At 44.3% G+C, this 25,770-nt stretch overlaps 1 protein-coding gene across 9 annotated transcripts in view; it reads right to left on the bottom strand.

The window, feature by feature from the left end:
• Positions 1-25,770, bottom strand: part of LOC109867363 (homeodomain-interacting protein kinase 2-like) — a 131,481-nt gene that overhangs the window by 86,768 nt on the left and 18,943 nt on the right. For all 9 annotated transcript variants that reach the window (XM_031801309.1, XM_031801313.1, XM_031801314.1 and 6 more), the window contains exon 2: positions 20,833-22,000. In XM_031801309.1, the coding sequence (XP_031657169.1) occupies positions 20,833-22,000 (1,168 nt within the window). The remainder of the gene's footprint in view (positions 1-20,832; positions 22,001-25,770) is intronic.

Here is a 25,770-nt window from a genome sequence, read left to right as displayed (position 1 = left end):
CTGTACAGCACTTTGAGATATTAGCTGATGGACGAAGGGCTTTATAAATAAATTTGATTTGATGTTCATATGGCCAATTGATAGCGCGTGGATCAGATGATTGCACCACAGTCTAGATATGTACAGTATGTAGGTGCGGTGAGGGGAGGGAGGAAGGGCATGTAGGTACGGTGAGGGGAGAGAGTAAGGGCATGTAGGTACAGTGGGGGGAGGGAGGAAGGGCATGCAGGTACGGTGGGGGAGGGAGGAAGGGCATGCAGGTACGGTGAGGGGAGGGAGGAAGGGCATGTAGGTACAGTGGGGGAGGGAGGAAGGGCATGTAGGTACAGTGGGGGAGGGAGGAAGGGCATGCAGGTACGGTGGGGGAGGGAGGAAGGGCATGTAGGTACAGTGAGGGGAGGGAGGAAGGGCATGCAGGTACGGTGAGGGGAGGGAGGAAGGGCATGTAGGTACGGTGGGGGAGGGAGGAAGGGCATGCAGGTACAGTGGGGGAGGGAGGAAGGGCATGCAGGTACAGTGGGGGAGGGAGGAAGGGCATGTAGGTACAGTGAGGGGAGGGAGGAAGGGCATGTAGGTACGGTGAGGGGAGGGAGGAAGGGCATGTAGGTACAGTGAGGGGAGGGAGGAAGGGCATGTAGGTACGGTGGGGGAGGGAGGAAGGGCATGCAGGTACAGTGGGGGAGGGAGGAAGGGCATGCAGGTACAGTGGGGGAGGGAGGAAGGGCATGCAGGTACGGTGGGGGAGGGAGGAAGGGCATGTAGGTACAGTGAGGGGAGGGAGGAAGGGCATGTAGGTACGGTGGGGGAGGGAGGAAGGGCATGCAGGTACAGTGGGGGAGGGAGGAAGGGCATGTAGGTACAGTGAGGGGAGGGAGGAAGGGCGATGTAGGTACGGTGGGGGAGGGAGGAAGGGCATGTAGGTACGGTGAGGGGAGGGGAGGGGAGGGAGGAAGGGCATGTAGGTACGGTGGGGGAGGGAGGAAGGGCATGCAGGTACAGTGGGGGAGGGAGGAAGGGCATGTAGGTACGGTGAGGGGAGAGAGTAAGGGCATGTAGGTACGGTGAGGGGAGAGAGTAAGGGCATGCAGGTACGGTGGGGGGAGGGAGGAAGGGCATGCAGGTACGGTGGGGGGAGGGTGGATGGCACACTAATAACATTTGTAATCTCCACAGGCCCTGTCAGTCTGTTCACCTAACACACACACACACAAATACACACACACACAAATACACTCACACACTTAAATACACACACACACAAATACACACACACACACATACACACAAATACACCCCGCTTCACTCAGTCAGAGCAATCTCTTTGTGTCCGCCACACAAGCATGCACATAACCATGGAGACAAGCTGACTAACTGAGGAGGGACAGTTGGGAAGTTGGGTGCATTTGTAAGGCCCTCTCCTCCAGAACTCTATATCAAGGGCTTGGCAGGAAAGATGGGGGAATGTTGGGTCAGGTTAGGGTGGGGGTGGAGTGGAGTGGCCCCGATGTCAACAGTGGATTGTGTTTGCAGTTTGCACCATAAGATTTTCAGTTTTTTAAAGAACAACAATAAACTATTGGAAAGAAGCACAACAGTGTAAAGCAACAATACGCTTGTTGAGGGCAATCTCCATTACCATGGCACTCTGAAAATCAATACACATCGACACAATGTACACAACTGGTAAACGGCTGCAGATAAAAGGCAACTTGTGGTTCTTTGTGAAACCGAGAGCTTCTGTTGGACCACAAGGTCCGCAAAGAGAAGAACAAGCCCCACCTGGGCAAACAATAGCAGAGATGTGACAGTGGTGCTTAAACAACAACACACACCCAGCGGCAGTTCAACCAGGACCACCGTTCAAGGGGTGCTGTCAGTGTTAAGGCCAACTTTAGGAACAACAGTTAGAAACGCCCCTGTTGCCGTGGCAATAACAGACACTTCTAAATATACACCCTCTTCTTGATGATATGAATATAGACAACATGTAGAATAAAGAAAAGAGAGATCCGCTTAAGATAAATATATATTTACATATGGGCTACGTTAGTTAGAAAGTCAATTAAGAACAAACGCTTATTTTCAATGACGGCCTAGGAACAGTGTCAGTTCAGGGATATGAACTTGCAACCTTTCAATTACTAGTCCAACGCTCTAACCACTAGGCTACGCTGCCGATGTGCTTTACACATCAATGAGTTGAAAATACTAAGGCCCGAAGTTGACAGGGAGTCATTTGTATACATGTGCAAGCGGGGATAGGAGGGTTGGCAGCGGCGGCGGCTCGATGGCGTAGGTACTCTCTAAATATACATAGGGCCTCTCTCTGACTGGATTGGCCCAGTACTGATAAGTGAAGTGAAAGACTGATGAGGAGAGAGCGAGAGAAAAGGGGAGGGCTGCTCTGGGATGCTCAGCCTATAACAGAATAACTTCTATACCCCTAAACCCCCCTCCCTCTACCCTCATCCACCCTTTTCCTCAAGATAAGAGTTTAAAAAGTGAATGTGAAAAACCAGAAAGCAATGCTGCGCGTCTCAACAGTGCAAACCCGCTTCACAGAGCACTGTCCACTGGACATTATGCATGCATAGATGGCAGATAAAGGGTGTTTGAAGTCATTGTGTACATTGCAACACAACAATAATGCATGCTGAGATCCAAACCGTGCTTAAAAAGCCATGCAATTCCTCTCAGCTTGAACTAATGATGACCCCCCCCCCAAAAAATGTATTTCTTTAAACGAGAGCCATCTGTTTTCATGATAGATTTCACCGAAACGCTCTTAATGAAAGACTACCTGTAACTGTGGTTTGTCGGTTCTTTCATTCTCCGCATGTTCATGTAGCTGAGGCTTGGTGCCATAATGGGAGTTATGTTCTTTGGGAGGCAGACGCTGCTATATCACCCTCCCAGGGAGGGACGCTGTGCTCTATGTTCCCCCCACTAACCCCGCTCACACATTGATGACCAGCCTGAACATGTCTGCTCTATGTTCCCCCCCACTAACCCCGCTCACACATTGATGACCAGCCTGAACATGTCTGCTCTGTTCCCCCCACTAGCCCCACTCACACATTGATGACCAGCCTGAACATGTCTGCTCTATGTTCCCCCCACTAACCCCACTCACACATTGATGACCAACCTGAACATGTCTGCTCTATGTTCCCCCCACTAACCCCGCTCACACATTGATGACCAGCCTGAACATGTCTGCTCTATGTTCCCCCCACTAACCCCGCTCACACATTGATGACCAGCCTGAACATGTCTGCTCTATGTCTGGTGTCTCCTCTCTGATTGCGGTAGCTACCTCAGGCCAGTAAGACCACTTCAGAACCATCACATGTAATGACCTGGTAAGTGTGAGGGAGGTGTGTGTGTGTGTGTGTGTGTGTGTGTGTGTGTGTGTGTGTGTGTGTGTGTGTGTGTGTGTGTGTGTGTGTGTGTGTGTGTGTGTGTGTGTGTGTGTGTGTGTGTGTGTGTGTGTGTGTGTGTGTGTGTTTGCGTGCGTGCGAGCGAGTGAGAGAGAGAGAGAGAGAGTTAGAGAGAGAGAGAAAGAGAGATAGAGAGAGAGAGAGAGAGAGAGAAAGAGAGAGAAGGAAGGAGCACGGTCTGTTGGTACTACTCTCATCACCTCTGTGAAACTCTGACCCTCTGCTGCTCCATAGCTCATAGCCATGCTATGAGGGTTATGAAGGCTAAATAAATCAGTAACTACACCAACCAGATCGTGAGTGCATTTAGTTCCCTCTACCCTGACATGCTCCAAACTCCTGAGCCATTCCATTGTACGTACATGTACACAAAGACACAGTAAAGGCCTGCACTCATATGCACATCTTTGAAAGATTTGTCAATTCATGATTTGTCTTTTCTTTTCTCTCCAATTCCTGTCATCTGACTAAAGCAGGTTGTGTGGGGATGAATAATTATTTATTGCTCAACGGTGCTATTCTGCTTGTAAGCTAATAACCAAGGCAGACGGTTGAAAAAGGGAAATGGTCTATGTTCATAAAACAGAGGGATTAGGCTTCAAGGACCAGTGGGTTTCGAAGGAGTCGCAGAGAAAAGTCACTATCCCAATTTGCACGGGGTTTTCCCTCAGTCAAAGTGTGTTTCTCTTCACATGTAACAATGAGAAATATATTTCCACACAAAAAAGCGCTCCTATTAATTAAACAGCCTTCTTTCTGAACCCATTTCAGTCGGTAGTCATCTCTAAGGGCTATGGGCGTGCCCTCCGCCTCCACATATAAAGAACAACACACTACTGGAGGTGGATGCATCCATTTTCTAATGCTAACCCTTTTAATTATTAACCAGGATTCTATACAGGAGTCATTCTTTTTCAAAACAATTTACGCCTCAGGCACCAAACGGCTGCAATTTCATACACAGCAATATATTTCTTCTGCTGTCACACAACACTATTAGTCATTTTCAATTATTTATCAACCATCTAGAGTGGAATAAGATTAGCTACCACTGGGTTTCGTTTTCCTGGTTAGCCTATAACTTTATATGTATTTCTAAAGCTCCACAAGCCACACTGAGGGACATAAGGAACCAACAAGCGTAGTCCACAGAGACTTCTTTGTTACTGGTTGAAAGCTGAATATCAGAATGGGATTTTTGACACACAAGCGAATGTCTTTTAAGGGAGTATGCAAGCACACTTGTTCGGTTAGCCTAGCTGGCTAGACGCCTGCCAAACTGACACATGCTAACGCCTTAAGGATTACTACAGTAATGGATGTGACTGTTTCATCAGGGAGCAAACACATGTAATTACTGAATTGATGTTGTTTGCTATTTCACGCAGCCACAGAATGGAAAGAAGCTAAACAAATTATTTTGTGTTTTAATTATTTCACATTTAAATTTGAGATATCATTCACACAAAGTAATGAGACTGGGTGTGTAAGTATGCCTCCAGAATAATATGGTAAAGTTGGCCTCATGTACTGCATAGGCCATCAAACAAATAAATAAAAGGACATCCAAAATCCATCAAATTAAATGTTTTTTTTTTGTACCACAGCTTCATTTATGAATGAGGTTGCAGGCGGAGTAGCCTGGTTGCCGTCTCTGTTGATCTATTTCATTCCACTCCTTGTACTATGTGTCAGTGCCGAAGACGTGGGAAATTACCAGCTATGACTTTGGCAAATGACAAGAGTGTCAAGGAGTGTAATGTTAGCTAAAACAACTCATAACCAGACGACAGGAGGAGGGATCCCGGTTGAATGTGGTACGCGCAACGGACAGTCAAATCAAATCAAATGTTATTGGCTCACATACACATTTAGCAGATGTTATGGACAGTCAAATCAAATCAAATGTTATTGGCTCACATACACATTTAGCAGATGTTATGGACAGTCAAATCAAATCAAATGTTATTGGCTCACATACACATTTAGCAGATGTTATGGACAGTCAAATCAAATCAAATGTTATTGGCTCACATACACATTTAGCAGATGTTATGGACAGTCAAATCAAATCAAATGTTATTGGCTCACATACACATTTAGCATGGAGGTTGTAGCGAAATGCTTGTGTTCCGAGCTCCAACAGTGAAGTAGTATCTAACAACAATACACATAAGTCTAAAAGTAAAAGAATATCATTTAGAAATGTATAAATATAAAGACAAGCAATGTCGGAGTGGCATTGACTAGAATACAGTATATACATATGAAATGAGTAAAACAGTATGTAAACATTATTAAAGTGACCAGTGATTCCATGTCTATGTACATAGGGCAGCAGCCTCTACGGTGCAGGGTTGAGTAACTGCGTGGTAGCCGGCTAGTGACAGTGACTAAGTTCAGGGCAGGGTACTGGGTGAAGGCCGGCTAGTGATGGCTATTTAAGTCTGATGGCCTTGTGATAGAAGCTATTCTTCAGTCTCTCGGTCCCAGCTTAGATGCACCTGTACTGAACACACCTTCTGGATGATAGCGGGGTGAACAGGCCGTGGCTCGGGTGGTTGATGTCCTTGATGATCTTTTTGGCCTTCCTGTGACATTGGGTGCTGTAGGTGTCCTGGAGGGCAGGCAGTGTGCCCCCGGTGATGCGTTGGGCAGACCGCACCACCCTCTGGAGACCCCTGCGGTTTCAGGTGGTGAAGTTGCCGTACCAGGCTGTGATACAGCCTGACAGGATGCTCTCAATGGTGCATCTGTAAAAGTTTGTGAGGGTCTTAGGGGCCAAGCCAAATTTATTCAGCCTCCTGATGTTGAAGAGGTGCTGATGTGCCTTCTTCACCACACTGTCTGTGTGGGTGGACCATTTCAGATTGTCAGTGATGTGTACGCAGAGGAACTTGAAGCTTTTCACCTTCTCCACTGCGGTCCCATCAATGCGGATGGGGGCATGCTGCCTCTGCTGTCTTCTGAAGTCTATGATCAGCTCCTTCATTTTGTTGACAAAGGAAAGGTTATTTTCCTAGAACCACTCTGCCAGGGCCCTCACCTCCTCCCTGTAGGCTGTCTCGTCATTGTTGGTAGTCAGGCCTACTACTGTTGTGTCATCCACAAACTTGATGACTTGAGTTTGAGTCGTGCATGTCCACGCAGTCATGGGTGAACATGGAGTACAGGAGGGGGCTGAGCATGCACCCTTGTGGGGCTCAAGTGTTGAGGATCAGCGTAGTGGAGGTGTCATTTCCTACTTTCACCACCTGGGGACGGCCCGTCAGGCAGTCCAGGACCCAGTTGCCAGAACGGGGTTCAGACCCAGGGCCCCGAGTTTAATGATGAGCTTGGAGGGTACTATGGCGTTGAAGACTGAACTGTAGTCAATGAACAGCATTCTTACATAGGTTTTCCTCTTGTCCAGATGGGATAGGGCAGTGTGCAGTGCGATGGCCGATTGCATCGTCTGTGGATCTATTGTGGCGGTAAGCAAATTGAAGTGGGTCTAGGGTGTCAGGTAAGGTAGAGGTGATATTATCCTTAACTAGCCCCTCAAAGCACTTCATGATGACAGAAGTGAGTGCTACGGGCCGATAGTCATTTAGTTCAGTTACCTTTGATTTCTTGGGTACAGGAACAATGGTGGCCATCTAGAAGCATGTGGGGACAGCAGACTGGGATAGAGAGAGATTGAATATGTCCATAAAACTCCAGCCAGCTGGTCTGTGCATGCTCTGAGGACGAGGCTAGAGATTACATCTGGGCCAGCAGCCTTGCAAGGGTTAACACGCTTAAACGTCTAACTCACGTTGGCCACAGAGGACGAGAGCCCACAATCGTCGGGAGCGAGTCGTGTCAGTGCACTTTGAAACCCACACACACCGTGACTTATAGCACTGCCCACCGGGTGAAATACTGTGAACAGAGTGTGTCCTCCTCTCCTCACAAGCCCCAGCCGGCCTGCCTGCCTGGCGCAAATTAGCCAAACTATTTACCCTCATATATGCACATTAGCAAATTCTTCCAATTGAGAAAACAAATGCATCTGTTTGGTTCTGTTCACTTCATGGTAGACTGCACAGCCCTGTGCACACCAGGCATTCTCTATCCACTGCGGCAGTCAGTCAGAGAGGCCTGATGGAGCTCAGCGCAGCCCAGGCCAGCTGCACTACCCTGGGCCTCAGTCTTGGAGGACCTGCCCCAGCCTCTAGTCCCCTGTGACTTACTTTAAATTAGGAGATTCAGGGACCTGAAGGTCACATTTCATAAGGCAGCAGCTTCACTTTCTCCAGTAATATCCTGGAAAATGTATGGAAATTGAAAAGTTAGTAAATGTTAGGGGGAGAACAATAATGGGTGCTAGGATATAGCCTAACTAGATAACCAGTAGCTTGGCAGTATCACGCTCCTGCTTCAATAACCTGTTACAGTCTCCACATCAGCCAAAGGTGTGATTGCAAGCTTCACACCTTTTTATTAGTTACCTGGGTCGAATGGTACTTTTTCACTAGCTGCCAAAATGACTATATACAGTGCCTTGCGAAAGTGTTCGGCCCCCTTGAACTTTGCGACCTTTTGCCACATTTCAGGCTTCAAACATAAAGATATAAAACTGTATTTTTTTGTGAAGAATCAACAACAAGTGGGACACAATCATGAAGTGGAATGACATTTATTGGATATTTCAAACTTTTTTAACAAATCAAAAACTGAAAAATTGGGCGTGCAAAATTATTCAGCCCCCTTAAGTTAATACTTTGTAGCGCCACCTTTTGCTGCGATTACAGCTGTAAGTCGCTTGGGGTATGCCTCTATCAGTTTTGCACATCGAGAGACTGAAATTTTTTCCCATTCCTCCTTGCAAAACAGCTCGAGCTCAGTGAGGTTGGATGGAGAGCATTTGTGAACAGCAGTTTTCAGTTCTTTCCACAGATTCTCGATTGGATTCAGGTCTGGACTTTGACTTGGCCATTCTAACACCTGGATATGTTTATTTTTGAACCATTCCATTGTAGATTTTGCTTTATGTTTTGGATCATTGTCTTGTTGAAGACAAATCTCCGTCCCAGTCTCAGGTCTTTTGCAGTCTCCATCAGGTTTTCTTCCAGAATGGTCCTGTATTTGGCTCCATCCATCTTCCCATCAATTTTAACCATCTTCCCTGTCCCTGCTGAAGAAAAGCAGGCCCAAACCATGATGCTGACACCACCATGTTTGACAGTGGGGATGGTGTGTTCAGGGTGATGAGCTGTGTTGCTTTTACCCCAAACATAACGTTTTGCATTGTTGCCAAAAAGTTACATTTTGGTTTCATCTGACCAGAGCACCTTCTTCCACATGTTTGGTGTGTCTCCCAGGTGGCTTGTGGCAAACTTTAAACAACACTTTTTATGGATATCTTTAAGAAATGGCTTTCTTCTTGCCACTCTTCCATAAAGGCCAGATTTGTGCAATATACGTCTGATTGTTGTCCTATGGACAGAGTCTCCCACCTCAGCTGTAGATCTCTGCAGTTCATCCAGAGTGATCATGGGCCTCTTGGCTGCATCTCTGATCAGTCTTCTCCTTGTATGAGCTGAAAGTTTAGAGGGACGGCCAGGTCTTGGTAGATTTGCAGTGGTACTCTGATACTCCTTCCATTTCAATATTATCGCTTGCACAGTGCTCCTTGGGATGTTTAAAGCTTGGGAAATCTTTTTGTATCCAAATCCGGCTTTAAACTTCTTCACAACAGTATCTCGGACCTGCCTGGTGTGTTCCTTGTTCTTCATGATGCTCTCTGCGCTTTTAACGGACCTCTGAGACTATCACAGTGCAGGTGCATTTATACGGAGACTTGATTACACACAGGTGGATTGTATTTATCATCATTAGTCATTTAGGTCAACATTGGATCATTCAGAGATCCTCACTGAACTTCTGGAGAGAGTTTGCTGCACTGAAAGTAAAGGGGCTGAATAATTTTGCACGCACAATTTTTCAGTTTTTGATTTGTTAAAAAAGTTTGAAATATCCAATAAATGTCGTTCCACTTCATGATTGTGTCTCACTTGTTGTTGATTCTTCACAAAAAAATACAGTTTTATATCTTTATGTTTGAAGCCTGAAATGTGGCAAAAGGTCGCAAAGTTCAAGGGGGCCGAATACTTTCGCAAGGCACTGTATGTACAGTATTGTATGATACATATGCTTGACTAGCGTGGGTTAATTAGCTAGCCATCTCTAGCAATATGAAGGGGAAGGTTAGACACTGTGAACTAAGATGCCCACAGGCACATTCAATGAGAAGATTGTTATTAGAATTATGTCAAACATCCTAAAGCGGGTGCAGTTGTCACGACTTCCACCGAAGGTGGCTCCCCTGCCCATTCGGGCGGTGCTCGGCGGTCGTCGTCACCGGTCTACTAGCTGCCACCGATCCCTTTTTCCTTTTCTGTTTGTTATGTCTGTATTGATTTCACCTGTTCCTTGTTTGAGATTTGTTTTAGGGCTATTGAAGCCGGTTAGGCCCACCTGCTTTTGGACGGGCTTGTTTTCTGTTTGTCTGTGGATGGTTGCGTGTAGTATGTTCTCGGACCTTGTTGGTGTCCAGTTTTGGGTCGGTCATATTTTGTTCGCCTGTTGTGTTGGCGTTGACCACTTACCCATTTACAGAAATAAAGTTGGTTTTCTATGAATCCTCTGCTCTCTGCGCCTGACTCTGCTCCCACCACTCCTAGCTGTGTCACAGCAGTAATGTAAAAACAGTCTATTATTTTGGCATTTTACTGTAAAGCACCCGGCTTTACAGTGCAACAACTTAAAACTCGCAAAAAATAACAATTTAATAACACTGACACTGAAATGTCACAATCAAAAAAATCAAGAGAAATTAGAATCGGAAAATGTAATGCTCCTTGCCATGTTTAAACACACAAGAGGCCTCATCTGCATTTCTAATGAGCTGCCACTGCTGGGAGGCAAATGTAACGCATTGCCTTCCCAGCAAACTCCCAAGGAATGTGCAAAGATGAAGACTCCCAATTTTCAGCCATGGCGCTCGCTTGTGAATATTTACTGCATCGTAAACAACACCTGCACTACGATGTTGCCAGCACCTCACCTTCCTTTAGACTCCTTGCAAGTCATATTTGGCTCCCAGTAACCTGATACTGCTAGCTTTTAGTCCTAGCCACGGTGAGAGAGACACCTCATGCACGCTTCAGAGAACAATAACTAACGGTAATCTCATTCATTAAGAACCCTCCTTGATTTCAGTGGTGGAAAAAGCACACAATTGTCATACTTGAATAAAAGTAAAGATACCTGAATAGAAAATGACTGAAGTAAAAGTGAAATTTTTAAATACACTTTAAAAAATAAATAGTTTAACTAGGCAAGTCAGTTAAGAACAAATTCTTATTTACAATGACAGCCTACCGGGAAACAGTAAGTTAACTGCCTTGTTCAGGGGCAGATTTTTACCTTGTCAGCTCGGGGATTTGATCCAGCAACCTTTTGGTTACTGGCCCAACTCTCTAACCCCTAGGCTAGCTGCCGCCAAAATGTTGGTATCCAAAGTAAACATAATTTCTAAAATATACTTAAGTATCAACAGTAAAAGTATAAATAATTTAAAATTTCTTAAAATAAGAAAACCAGATAGCCAGGGATATACTCCAAAACTCAGACATCATTTACAAACCAAGCATTTGTGTTTAATGAATTGAGCCATTTTCCTGTCTTGTGTCAGTGAAAATGTATGGAGTAAAAAGTACCTTATTTTCCTTAGGCATGTAGTGGAGTAAAAGTAAAAGTTGTCAAAAATAAAGTAAAGTAAAGATACCAGAAAAAATCCATGACTTATTAAGTAGTACTTTAAAGTATTTTTACTTAAGTACTTTACACCACTGCTTGATGTCTCACATTGAGGCAGGCTAAATGTGCTGGAACGGCTCTCTGGCTTCTCCTTCTCTAACTAACAGCAGCTAGGCAGGGCTAGTGTTACACTGGGGCCTGTTAGACTAGCCTGTAAGCGTTAGTGCACTGGTTGTGCCTGACTGAGAAAGATGAGCACCATAGACAGGGTAGAGGAATGAAGAATAGGATTGGCGTGGTTGCCTGATGGGGCTTAGGTTGAGAGTAAAGGTTGACATGAGAACAGGACTCCCGTGGGTCTTGTGGGTCCTGTGGGATAGTGGCAGGAATAGGAGTCAAGTTCTAGAGTCAAGTTCAGGACAGGACTGGACGGGATCAACAGTCCACAGGAACGGGCAGTACAGGAATAGTTATAAACATCGTTTTTGTGTGGAAATATGTCATGTGTGGAACATTTCGTAAAAACAACATCTGTGTAGGCAAGGAATAATATAGCATACTTGATAAAAATCTGTAAAAAAAAGGGTAATTTCCCCCTCCCCCTTCAGTTGTAGCCAGTCACTATAGGCTGCCTCAGATACCAATCTACGTCAGTAGGCTGTGATGAAGCCTTACACGCTACCCAAACAGGACACGTCCTGCCTCTCCCATCTCCTCATTGGCTTTTATAAGCATATACCCACGTGCCATCTCCTCATTGGTTATACCCACATGGGTGATTGAAAGATCAACTGAGGTCGGTCGGTCGGTTGTGGTAATACACCTTATTATGAAAGTTAGATGCCAATCGCCATATAAAGTACAAAGAAGAACAAGCCTGGAAGGAGGAGAGATGAATAGAAACGATTCGGTTGACCGTTTTATGTGTGGATTAATTGTTGCAGTAGAGGACTTTCTGCATTTCAGGTAAAATAACAACTCAAAGTTTATGTCCCAGGACAAATTCAAAACAGCAAGCTAGCTAAATAGGACAAATTCGCTAGCAACAGCAAGCTAGCTAAATAGGACAAATTATCTAGCAACTGCAAGATAGCTAGCTAAATTGCCATAAATATTTAATGCTTTTCGACCTGTCCCCAAATTAATATAATTGGTTCAGAGTTTGTTTTGATATGTCAAACTGCGTGTCGTGATCACATTTGGTGTGGGGGGACCAAATTAATTTACGCAGGATGGCGCACGTGGCCACATGAGCGCATCCAATTCGGGCATGGTGTTAGCCTTCAATAGAGGAACTGCACCGTCTTGTTGCAGCCAAGGACCCATTAGAGCCAAGGAAAGAGAGATGTTTTAGTTAAAGTTTATGGAGTTGTCTTTGACAGTGAAGGGACAGATAACACAACTTGTAAAAAATGCTGAGGTTTAATCAAATGAGCTACAAACCGGAGAGCGGGACAAGCGGCCTGAAGCAGCTTAGCTGCTCTACTCCCAAGCCCAACTGTTTGCCTATTTAACTAAACCCATACCATCTGAGGTGAAGAGTGAAATAAAAATAGATTGACATATGCAGTAGGTTACTGCTGCTCAGTTTTTGTATTAAATTTTTTATGTTCATGTTGTAAATGTTAATGTGTTGTAAATGTTAATGTGTGCGCAGTGCTCAGCTGTAGGCTACAGTTTTATGCCGGTGCTGAGCAGACCATCCTGCTGGGGTCTCTGTCCTCCAGCTTAATCAATCTACATTTAGGCCATTTCAAATACATTCTTATCCAGAGCGATTTGGGTTACAGTCTGTGTATTTAACTAAGATACTGTAGGTAAGACAACCACATACCACAGTTGAATATTGCATTTCCGAAATTCATTTTCAATACTTCCTAAACAAAAACAATAGCCAACATATTTATGCGCGCAGAAATGAGCACGGCACAAGAACGGTGAGATTTTTATCAGGAAGGGACAGGACAGTTCTTGGGTTATAGAACTGTTGTGGGATCAGGACAGTACAGGAAAATTATTGAGAGTAATTAATTTTCACTCCCTTGTCAACCTCTAGTTGAGAGTGAGACACCCTATGGCTGAGTGGTCATGCCACTCCATTACTGTAGCCAGCAATGATCAGATCAGAATCACTAGTGGAAAGAGAGAATGTACTGTAGAATGCAGTCCCCTTTAGAAATCTCTGTCCTAGAGTTTCTAGGAGGCTGTCATGAGAGGCATCCAGCCATGGATACCAGTTCAGCAGACTAGAGCACAGATGCTAGCTCAACTCACTAATGGAGTCAGCACTCCTAATATCCCTTACAGGGATAGTCACGTGTGTTGGTCTATTTTCCCCACTCCACCAAAAATGTCTGGCAGACTATTCCCAAAGCCCTCCTCCCGGCTCCTATATTAAATCTGTATGATGTGTGGGATATTGACATTGGGTAATGACTGACAGGCAGGAAGAAGAGAGACAATAATCCATTTATCTGGTCCAGGGTAAGCCGGACCAGTTTACCTGTTACATCATTAGTTAGCTACCGCAGACAGGGCGGAGGGAGGCCATAGGGAGGCTAGCTAGCTAGCTGACTGACGTAATCAACTGGATAAACACACAGTATGAACAGGTACTACTCTGCTCTGCAGACATAGGCTCCAGACCTTCAGGCCAAATAGAAGGATAGAAGGATTTTATACACCGACTGCATTGCTGTGCCGTGCTAGCAATGATATATTTATGCTAAAATTACATGAGAAACAAATGAATAATAAATGAATAATGTACTGTGTTTCTCAGTGTTTTATTAATTAGAACCACTCCTATCGGAGGAGCTGTTCCTCATTCCTGTAAATGGAATCGCTCATGTTTACCTTGAATACCCATGTTTTATTTGCACGAGTCAACCTCGTGGAAAATCTATAAATCATCTGCAATGCTAACGTGCCCTCAGCAGCATATCTATTGCCTGCCTAATGCAAACAGCTGTGTAGCAGGGATCACATTCCCACAAAACACACAGTAACAACCAAGTAAAAGAGCAAGTAAAGACAGAGGGATGGGAGGAATGTTTCAAATGAATTCCTTATTTACAGGGGCCTCTTAAAGCAAACACATAGGAATCTTTTCACTGCAATTTCTAAGCTAAATATCAAAAGTATTTTGAAAAACAGATAAAGATATTGTTAGGCCTGAACAGAAATAAGCAGAAGGGGAATGGCTTGTCAAATGCTGCTAGGCTAGCTGTGGTGGAGGTCGAGTGGAGTGAAACTGCCCAGTGGACTATAGCCTGGTCCAAAATAAATCATTACAGAGGACATTGTGCACAAAGCCGGAGTGACTATGTACATCTTCATGCAACAGTTCCCTATTTTACAGTTTTAAAAATATAATAGTGCCGGTACGGCGTAACAGTAAAACATGAGCCTATCACAATGATTTAAAACAAAGATAGAAAGAAAACTGTAGGCTGGTAAACCATAATCTATTACTGCCTGTCACCCACATGAGAAATGAGCGAATTAACTTGAAAATGGGTGGCTTACGCTCCAAAATGCAGTGTGGTTCGAGGTGATCACTAAAGGCAGAGAGACGCGCGGACACCAGCGAACATCAAGTGTGCCAAATGTCAATTGCAAAATGTCATTACACTTTTTGGTCTTTATTATAGACAACTCTTTCGGCAAATGGCGGGTACTGTTTTAGATGCTGGAATTATTTTACAGTGGACAAAGGTGTACAAGTAGCCTACTTTTTGAAGTGATCTGTTTGACAATCAGATGAAAACATCATGCCTGGTTGTGTTATTGCCCCATTAAAAGCTAATACATGTTTACAGTTCAATGACATATCTTTACTATTAGGCTTATAAAAAAATTGGAGGTCCCGTACCGTGAAGAAATAAAATCTACTTTCAACTCTGAGTAGAGGGAGATAGTGTTGCCCCATTTACAAATTACGGTTAGTGCCCAGGCATGTGTGGGTTCTGGCTGAGTGTATGTATGTATGTATGTATGTATGTATGTATGTATGTATGTATGTATGTATGTATGTATGTATGTATGTATGTGTGTATGTGTATGTGTGTGTGTGTGTGTGTGTGTGTGTGTGTGTGTGTGTGTGTGTGTGTGTGTGTGTGTGTGTGTGTGTGTGTGTGTGTGTGTGTGTGTGTTCCTGCATACGTGTAGTAGTGTGCCTCACACCTGCTCTCCCTAGACCAGGCAGTGCCTACACAGCAACAAAGGTTCCCCCAATGCTGGCTGTGTAACCCAAACAGAGTTTGCTATAGGCAAAAAATACTTTAAGCAGTAGGGGAGAAGAAAGCCCTACCCAGTGAGTCATCTGTTTCTAATGCAGGGCCCGCTGGTGTGGATTACAGGGACAGATTACAGGAGAACTTCTGCCTGACCCCAGATCTTCATATTGGGGGAAATGGGAGCCAGCCTTGATGTGGAGGTGGGAGCGGTCCACCGCCACGCTACGTGTTTACAGTCCCTGTTCAATGAGGGGTTTCTCTGGCTTTCTTTTTTTTTTTAAACAAACCCCCAAAAAACTATTTCCCAGAAACTGGTCTCTGCGGCAAATATTTCCCAGGTGCTGTCATTGTAAAGCTGCTACCACCGTGCTGTAAAGCAGCCTACTACTCAACAGACCTGCCGTCCTAATCTTCAAAGCAGCACCACAACCTGGTTGTTTGTCATATTAAACACGATAAGCAGCTGGTTTCTCAGAAAGCTGGAGAGGGGGGGGGGGGGGGGGGGGGGGGGGGGGTAACAGTGAGGATATGAGCTGGGAACCCACAGGGAATGATAAGGAGACAGAGAGAGAGAAAGACAGAGATGAAGAAAGAGAAAGGGAACACGAGAGAGAATGAGAGAGAGAATGAGAGAGAGAATGGGAGACAGAGAGATAGAGAGAGTGAGAGAGAGACAGAGAACTAATAATTCTGCAAAAATATCCTCCATGTTCAACATAAAACACCAGATAATGCATGTAGAGCAGAATTAGGACGATATCCGCTAATTATAAAATCCAGAAAAGAGCCTTTAAATGCTACAACCAACTTAAAGGAAGGGATTCCCAAACCTTCCATAACAAAGCCATCACCTACTAAAACATTTACCTGGAGAAGAGCCCCCTAAGCAAGCTAGTCCTGGGGCTCTGTTCACAAACACAAACAGACCCCACAGAGCCCCTGGACAGCAACAATATTAGACCCAACCAAATCATGAGAAAACAAAAAGATAATTCTTTGATACATTGTAAAACATTAACAAAAGGACTGAGCAAATTAGTATGGCCCTAAACAAAGAGTACAGAGTGGCATAATACCTGACCACTGTAACTGACCCAAAATTAAGGAAATCTTTGACTATGTACACACTCAGTGAGCATTAGAGGTCGACCAATTAATCGGAATGGCCGATTAATTAGGGCCGATTTCAAGTTTTCATAACAATCGGAAATCGGTAAAAAAAAAAATTACACCTTTATTTAATCTTTATTTAACTAGGCAAGTCAGTTAAGAACACATTCTTATTTTCAATGACAGCCTAGGAACGGTGGGTTAACTGCCTTGTTCAGGGGCAGAGCGACAGATTTTCACCTTGTCAGCTCGGGGGAATCAATCTTGCAACCTTACAGTTAACTAGTCCAACGCTCTAACCACCTGCCTCTCATTGCACTCCACGAGGAGCCAGCCTGTTACTCAAATGCAGTGAGAAGCCAAGGTAAGTTGCTAGCTAGCATTAAACTTATCTTATAAAAAACAATCAATCAATCATAATTACTAGTTATAACTACACATGGTTGATGATATTACTAGTTTATCTAGCGTGTCCTGCGTTGCATATAATTGATGCGGTGCGTATCATTCCTCCAATGTGTACCTAACCATGAACATCAATGCCTTTCTTAAAATCTATACATAGAAGTATATATTTTTAAACCTGCATATTTAGCTAAAATAAATCCAGGTTAGCATGCAATATTAACCAGGTGAAATTGTGTCACTTCTCTTGCATTCATTGCACGCAGAGTCAGTGTATATGCAACAGTTTGGGCCACCTAAATTGCCAGAATTTTACATAATTATGACATAACATTGAAGGTTGTGCAATGTAACAGCAATATTTAGACTAATGGATGCCACCCCTTAGACAAAATACAGAACGGTTCCGTATTTCACTGAAAGAATAAACGTCTTGTTTTCGAAATGATAGTTTCCGGATTCAACCATATTAATGACCTAAGGCTCGTATTTTTGTGTGTTATTATGTTATAATTAAGTCTATGATTTGATAGAGCAGTCTGACTGAGCGGTGGTAGGCAGCAGCAGGCTCGTAAGCATTCATTCAAACAGCACTTTTGTGTGTTTTGCCAGCAGCTCTTCGTTGTGCGTCAAGCATTGCTGTTTATGACTTCAAACCTATCAACTCCCGAGATTAGGCTGGTGTAACCGATGTGAAAAGGCTAGCTAGTTAGCGGGGTGCACGCTAATAGCGTTTCAAACGTCACTCACTCTGAGACTTGGAGTGGTTGTTACCCTTGCTCTGCATGGGTAACGCTGCTTCGAGGGTGGCTGTTGTCGTTGTGTTCCTGGTTTGAGCCCAGGGAGGAGCGAGGAGAGGGACGGAAGCTATACTGTTACACTGGCAATACTAAAGTGCCTATAAGAACATCCAATAGTCAAAGGTATATGAAATACAAATGGTATAGAGGGAAATAGTCAGACAATTCTGATAATAACTACAACCTAAAACTTCTTACCTGGGAATATTGAAAACTCATGTTAAAAGGAACCACCAGCTTTCATATGTTCTCATGTTCTGAGCAAGGAACTTAAATATGGCACATATTGCACTTTTACTTTCTTCTCCAACACTGTGTTTTTGCATTATTTAAACCAAATTGAACATGTTTCATTATTTATTTAAGGCTAAATTGATTTTATTGATGTATTATATTAAGTTAAAATAAGTGTTCATTCAGTATTGCTGTAATTGTCATTATTACAAATAAATAAATAAAAATCGGCCGATTTAATCGGTATCTGCCTTTTTTTGTCCTCCAATAATCGGTATTGGTATCGGCGTTGAAATATCATAATCTGTCGACCTCTAGTGAGCATAGCCTTGCTATTGAAAAAGAACGCCGAAGACCTGGCTCTCAAAAGAAGACAGGCAATGTGCGCACTGCCCACAAAATGAGGTGGAAAACGAGCTGCACTTCCTAACCTCCTGCCAAAAGTATGACCATATTTGAGACACATATAGTGGCTGGCGAAACTATTCACCCCCCTTGGCATTTTTCCTATTTTGTTGCCTTACAACCTGGAATTAAAATAGATTTTGGGGGTGTTTGTATCATTTGATTTACACAACATGCCTACCACTTTGAAGATGCAAAATATTTTTTCTTTTGAAACAAACAAGACAAAAAACAGAAAACTTGAGCGTGCATAACTTTTCAGCCCCCCAAAGTCAATACTATGTAGAGCCACCTTTTGCAGCAATTACAGCTGCAAGTCTCTTGGAGTATGACTCTATAAGCTTGGCACATCTAGCCACTGGGACTTTTGCCCATTCTTCAAGGAAAAACTGCTCCAGCTCCTTCAAGTTGGATGGGTTCTGCTGGGGTACAGCAATCTTTAATTCACACCACAGATTCTCAATTGGATTGAGGTCTGGGCTTTGACAAGGCCATTCCAAGACATTTAAATGCTTCCCCTTAAACCACTCGAGTGTTGCTTTAGCAGTATGCTTAGGGTCATTGTCCTACTGGAAGGTGAACCTCTGCCCCAGTCTCAAATCTCTGGAAGACTGAAACAGGTTTCCCTCAAGAATTTCCCTGTGTTTAGCGCCATCCATCATTCCTTCAATTCTGACCAGTTTCCCAGTCCCTGCTGATGAAAAACATCCCGAAAGCATGATGCTGCCACCACCATGCCTCACTGTGGGGACGCTGTTCTCGGGGTGATGAGAGGTGTCGGGTTTGCGCCAGAAATAGCGGGTTCCTTGATGGCCCAAAAGCTCAATTTTAGTCTCATCTGACCAGAGTACCTTCTTCCATATGTTTGGGGAGTCTCCCACATGCCTTTTGGCAAACACCAAACATGTTTGCTTATTTTTTTCTGGCCACTCTTCCGTTAAGTCCAGCTCCCTGGAGTGTACGGCTTAAAGTGGTCCTATGGACAGACACTCCAATCTCCACTGTGGCGCTTTGCAGCTCCTTCAGGGTTATCTTTGGTCTCTTTGTTGCTATCTTTGGTCTACTATGGACAGACACTCCTTGCCTGGTCCATGAGTTTTGGTGGGCAGCACTCTCTTGGCAGGTTTGTTGTGGTGCCATATTCTTTCCAATTTTTAATAATGGATTTAATGGTGCTCCATGGGATGTTCAAAGTTTTGGATATTTTTTTATAACCCATCCCTGATCTGTACTTCTCCACAACTTTGTCCCTGACAAGTTTGGAGAGCTCATTGGTCTTCATGGTGCCGTGTGCTTGGTGTTGCCCCTTGCTTAGTGGTGTTGCAGACACTGGGGCCTTTCAGAACAGTTGTATATATACTGAGATCATGTGACAGATCATGTGACACTTAGATTGCACACAGATGGACTTTATTTAACTAAGTATGTGACTTCTGAAGGGAATTGGTTGCACCAGATCTTATTTAGGGGCTTCATAGCAAACGGGGTGAATACATATGCACACATCACTTTTCCATTTGACATTTTTTTGAATTTTTTGAAACAAGTATTTTTTGTCATTTCACATCACCAATTTGGACTATTTTGTGTATGTCCATGACATGAAATCCAAATAAAAATCCATTTAAATTACAGGTTGTAATGCAACAAAACAGGAAAAATGCCAAGGGGTGAATACTTTTGCAAGGCACTGTATTTCCCTCAGATTACACAGAACCACAAAGAATTTGAAAACAAATCCAATTTTGATAAATTCCCATATCTATTGGGTAAAATACCACATTGTCCAATCACAGCAGCAAGATTTGTGACCTGTTGCCACAAGAAAAGGGCAACCAGTGACGAACAAACACCATTGTAAAAACAACCCGTATTTATGTTGATTTATTTTCCCTTTTGTACTTTAACTATTTGCACATCATTAAACCATAGACATAATATGACATTCGAAATGAGTGTAACTGTACATTATCTATTGTTTATTTCACTTTTGTTTATTATTTATTTCACTTGCTTTGGCAATGTAAACATATGTTTCCCATGCCAATAAAGCCCTTAAATTGAAATTGAGAAGGAGAGACCCTAACCAACTACAGTTCATAAGACTGGCACAGAGCAGAAAAACAGAGCCCAGAGCAAGAGCCTTGGTCCAAACACTGAGGCCAACTAGGAAAACATTCCAATAAACCAACCGGTGAATCACACACGATGCACAAAGCACTGTGATATTGAAACAATCAAGGAGGAGAACACATTTGTAAAGAAACATCTACCTCCCCTTGACAAATCTGTCCCGTCTGTAAACCTATTCAAACCCTATTTATTATTAAACTTGCCAGGTCTCTCTTGGGAAATGGGTCTTCTTATCATAACAAGATTTCCTGGTTAATTCAAGGTGAAAGAAACTGCTCTTACCTATAGTATCTGGACTGCAGGTAGGTGGAGCACACAGCTTTGGACACGTGGCTGGCCGAGCCAAAGTCAATGACCTTGACTCGGTAGGGCTGCCTGGAGGGGTCCACCAACATGATGTTCTCTGGCTTCAGGTCAGCGTGGATCAGGCCCAGGCTCTTGAGCTTCATCAGGGCTGTGGCCACCTGCTGTAAGACTGGCCTAATGTACTTCAACGGCAGTGGACTGAACTTGTTCTGCTTGAGGAAGTCGTACAGGTTCTGCTCCAGCATCTCGAACACCAGGCACGTGTGGTTCTTGTGCTGGAAGCACTCGTAGGCACGCACAAAGTTGAAGTCGTCTGCACTCTCTGTGCTCAACCGGGCCAGGATGCTCACCTCGATCTGGCCCTGGCGCGCGTACGATGGGTGGTTCTTCAGGATCTTGATGGCCACAATCTCGTTGGTGCCCCTCTTCCAGCACTTGACCACTTGGCCAAAGGTGCCTCTGCCCAAGAACTCTAGCACCTCGTAGGTGTTGGTCATGGAGCAGACCACCTCGTGCTGCACCAACTGGTAGTCCCCTTCATTGTTGGAACCACTGTTCTTGGAGGTGGCTGTCGATGTGGCCGTTGCCGTGGCGATGGCCACTGTGGCCCCGCTGGCTGCGTTCTGGATCATCGTTGTGCTGCCGCCGTGCTCCTCGATGATCGTCACGCTGCTGTTGCTGTTGTCGAGCTCCTCACTCTTGCGCTTAAGCCCGCATCGCTGGTAGGTGTCGAGCAGGCTGACGGTGCTGCGACGGGTCAGGTTGTGGACTGCTCCACCGCTTCCTCCTCCGCTACTGCTACTGCCTCCACCGCCGCTACCACTACCGCTACCGCCCAAGCTCAACAGAGGCCCCAGAGGCCCTGCAGTGCCTGAGGTACTGCTGGCCGAGGCAACCACAATTTTCCCTGCACTCGCCGGGAAGATGAGCGCAGGCTGCTCGTAGGGCAGAGAGGAATTGATTCCCAGAGAGGTGGCTTGGGACAATTGCTGCTTGCTGTTCTGGTTGTAGACGACTTTGCTGTGTGTGCCGTACCCTGTCATATCCCAGTATGAACTCTGCTCCACCTTCAGCTTCTTCACGCTAAAGAAGGCACTTGACTGGAGAGTGTGAGGGGACAAGACTTGCACTTGCGAGGCCATACCTGGAAGAGAGGAGAGGAGGGGAGAAGGGAGTGGGAGAGAGACAGAAAGTGAGCGGTAGGAATTTGAGACAGTGCTTGAAACACAAGTGGCTTCTTTAAATAAAGAGCGCTTATGTCAGGGCCGACGAGGCCCATGTTGACGTATCAATGTCTCACTAAACCAACACAAACTAAAAACTAAAAATCACATTGGTTATTTAACTCTTTAAGGCAACTTTTCAGAATTACGTATTATGTATGCTACTATTGGCAAGAGAAAAAGAGATGTCTGTATATGTTTTAAAACTATACGGTATTGTAACGTGCTTGACTATAGGATATACAGTATATGATGTTTAAACAGGAACTTTGTGTTTGTATGGTGACTATCTAGACCGTTGATGTATGCAGAGGAATAGCCTTTTCTCTTCAGTTCCCATCTGGACTAACGTAGAGCTCTAATAATACTCTTCATAGGGAACTCAGAGAATGCAGAAATGTGTACCAAAATGAGACCTTCGAAAGTTGCGTGACTCTCAAGGAATGATAGCAATTTCCTCAGCGAAAAGCAAAAAGACAACCCAGACCCTGCATTTGTTGGTACACAATCAGCTTGATAGAGAGAGAGAGAAAGATAAAAAAAAGACTCTTCTATTTTCGAAACAACACAGGAGCATTTGAACTTCGTCTCAACCTCAGATCCTGAAGACAACAAGCAAAAGTGGAAAACTGCAAGGCACTGAGCTCATGGGAACTGCCTGCCTCAGAATAAGCTTCTCCAAGCAAACAACGGCCCAAAAATACCCCTCTCAAACAGGCCTGTTTGTAGCACTGAAATGATTGTTACAGCACAAGCCGGCTTACTTGCAGGCCTCGGTACTGGTATATAACAGTCTCCAATGTACACCAAATTAGTGTACTAACAAATTTACGATCTACCACCTGTGTACATCTTCACTCACATGCATATCGCATTTTTAAATCCAGACTAAATCCACAAACACACACTCAAAATCCTAACACACACCCGTGCATGTACATAGTCAGCATATTATACATGCCCTAGCCTACATGGCTAAAACACAGGAGGTTGGTGGCATCTTAATTGGGGAGGACGGGCTTGTGGTAGTGACTGGAGAGGAATAGGTGGAATGGTATCAAATCCATCAAACACATGGTTTCCATGGTTAATGCCATTCTATTTACATTCTATTTCCAGCCATTATTATGAACCATCCTGCCCTAAGAAGCCTCCACTTAGCTAAAACCATGATGGTTCAGGGGTGTGTTGGGAATAGGGGGCAGAGGGAGGAGACATACTTAGTCACTCTGTCATTATTAGCCTTCTGAGTTCTGAATGATCTCTTCCTCCTCCTCCCCCTCCTCCATCTCATCCTTCTCCTCCACCTCTTCTACTCTCTCCTTCTCCTCCACCTCTTCCACTCTCTCCTTCTCTCCTCTTCCTCTTCATCCCCCTCCTCCATCTCCTTTCCTCTCTCCTCTCCTCCCTTTCCTCCTACCAGATGTTTGGTAGTATAGCTAGGGACACTGGTCATCATAATGGTCATCTGGTCTTAACCTTAATGCTGCACCGCGAATCCGATGCCTGTAGGCTGTAGGTTAGTTGATAAAGCATATTGCTAGGTGCCTTTGCTTTACCACACTACTCCTCTTGCGTAAGGTTTACCCTACACCACTACACGCCCCTCCTTGGCCCCCTCTATGCCCTGGGCTGGCAAAAACATGTGGATGAGGGAGTAATGAAGACCGTCCGCTGGGTTATTAGGAGCAAGGCACTATGCTAATCACTTAAGCCACCAGGGCCAGATGTCACTGCTCGGATTACCCACCAATTCCTTCGGTGGAGACTTTCACGCTAAAAATAATTTGGCCACGTTGGCATTGGCATAGTCATCGTCAGCGGTGCTGCTGCTGTGTGAGACTGACTGTAAAACTATGGGAGGATAATCAGATACTACAGTAGGAGCAATGACCTACTGCTCTGATCGTGATGTCAAATTCCAGGATTACATTTCCATGATTATGGATGACCAACAATAACAGCATCGGCCAAGCAGCTTTTGGTTTACGGCACTAGGCTCAAGCTGTCCCTTTCCAAAGCGGCGCCATCGCCATCAAAAAGCTTCCTCAATCTGACTTTAGCTATTGGTTACTGTTCCTCAATCTGACTCCTGTTGGTTACTGTTCTGCTGTCAGTGTCCAAACTAGGGCCGTCCCCAACTAAAAATAATCTTGGTCGACCAAGAGTCATCTGTTCTTTTGACCAATCGATTGGTCAATTTTGCGTCGCCCCATGGACCTCCCGGCCGGCTGCAACAGAGCCTGGGCTCAAACCCAGAGTCTCTGGTGGCACAGCTAGCGCTGCGATTTAGTGCCTTAGACCACTGCACCACCCGGGACGCCCTTTAAGCACACTGTTTGATGAAATAATTAAGACACAGAAATGACTAGAGGGAGTCCGACAGCAATTGATTTGATATGTTATAAAATGTATTAAATATTTGTTTTCCCTCATCAAACTACACACACAATACCCCATAATGATAAACAGGTTTTTAGACATTAGGTGATCCTAGGGTGGCAACACATACATGCTAAGTGATTTCAATGAGTCTTTCTCTAATTCAGATTTTTTTATACTGTTCAATTCAACTTCAACCAAAACAAATTTCCTGCATTGCCTATAATCTGAGATCATTTCCACACTGCCATGTAGGGCTGCACGGTATGGGCAAAAAAAACAAGGCCTGATTTTTAACCAAATGTTGCAAAATGACTCCCTGATTAAATAAAACATATTTATTTGTATTTTTATATGGGCGAAAACTCTAACCGTAGCCATGGCCTGTAATGTATCCATGACTCACTAGGGAAACTATGGGAGCTGGGAACACAGTTCATACAACTGACTTGCCTGTGCCTGTGGCGAACACAGAAAAGTCATTCAATGAACACACAGTTGGAGTCAAATGGTTGGAATGTTATCTCTGAACAACATGCTTAGGTAACAATACGCACAATTGTACTTCATTGGAATATCAGAACTAATGAATCATTATTGAATCACCGCTTAAGTTCAAAACTGTCTGTGATCTGAACCCTGAAATCTTAACAACCATCTCCCTTTCTCTGTGGTTTACTGTTCACCTTTATATTTAAACTAACATTGTAGTCTACACAACTTCTTAATTCCACTTATGAAGTTTATTTTCATTTCTGAACTTAGTGCCAAATGCAAAACTGTAAAGGGCCCATTGTTTTCACGTTTATAATGTTAGAATGCCTTAAGTAGCCTGGTCCTCCATTCAATATACCTTAAAGAGCATGGTGTGTTCAGTGCACTGCAATTTAGCAGAGAACCACAGGGATTTTCTCACTGTTTAGAAGCAGCATGCTGAAGTGGAAATGGTCAATGTCTTTAGGGGGGATTATGTCCTCTGTCAAAGGCTAGTTAATCTGCTTTTTAGGCAGATCAAGGCTATTCTGCGTGGGAGGCCACAGGTGAGAGGGTGGGTGGGTGGGAGGGATGGTCTGGTTACTGACTGACTAGATCCTGTGTGCTTGCCTGTTTTAATTAACACCTGTATTGTGGTGTGCATGACAACTAGTACCAGATCAATATTTTAATATATACAGTGCCTTGCGAAAGTATCCGGCCCCCTTGAACTTTGCGACCTTTTGCCACATTTCAGGCTTCAAACATAAAGATATAAAACTGTATTTTTTTGTGAAGAATCAACAACAAGTGGGACACAATCATGAAGTGGAAC

Source organism: Oncorhynchus kisutch, linkage group LG22 (assembly GCF_002021735.2).
Source record: "Oncorhynchus kisutch isolate 150728-3 linkage group LG22, Okis_V2, whole genome shotgun sequence".
Taxonomy (NCBI): domain Eukaryota; kingdom Metazoa; phylum Chordata; class Actinopteri; order Salmoniformes; family Salmonidae; genus Oncorhynchus; species Oncorhynchus kisutch.
The sequence above is the reverse complement of the archived record's forward strand: the minus strand, read 5'-3'. Positions and strand labels throughout refer to the sequence as shown.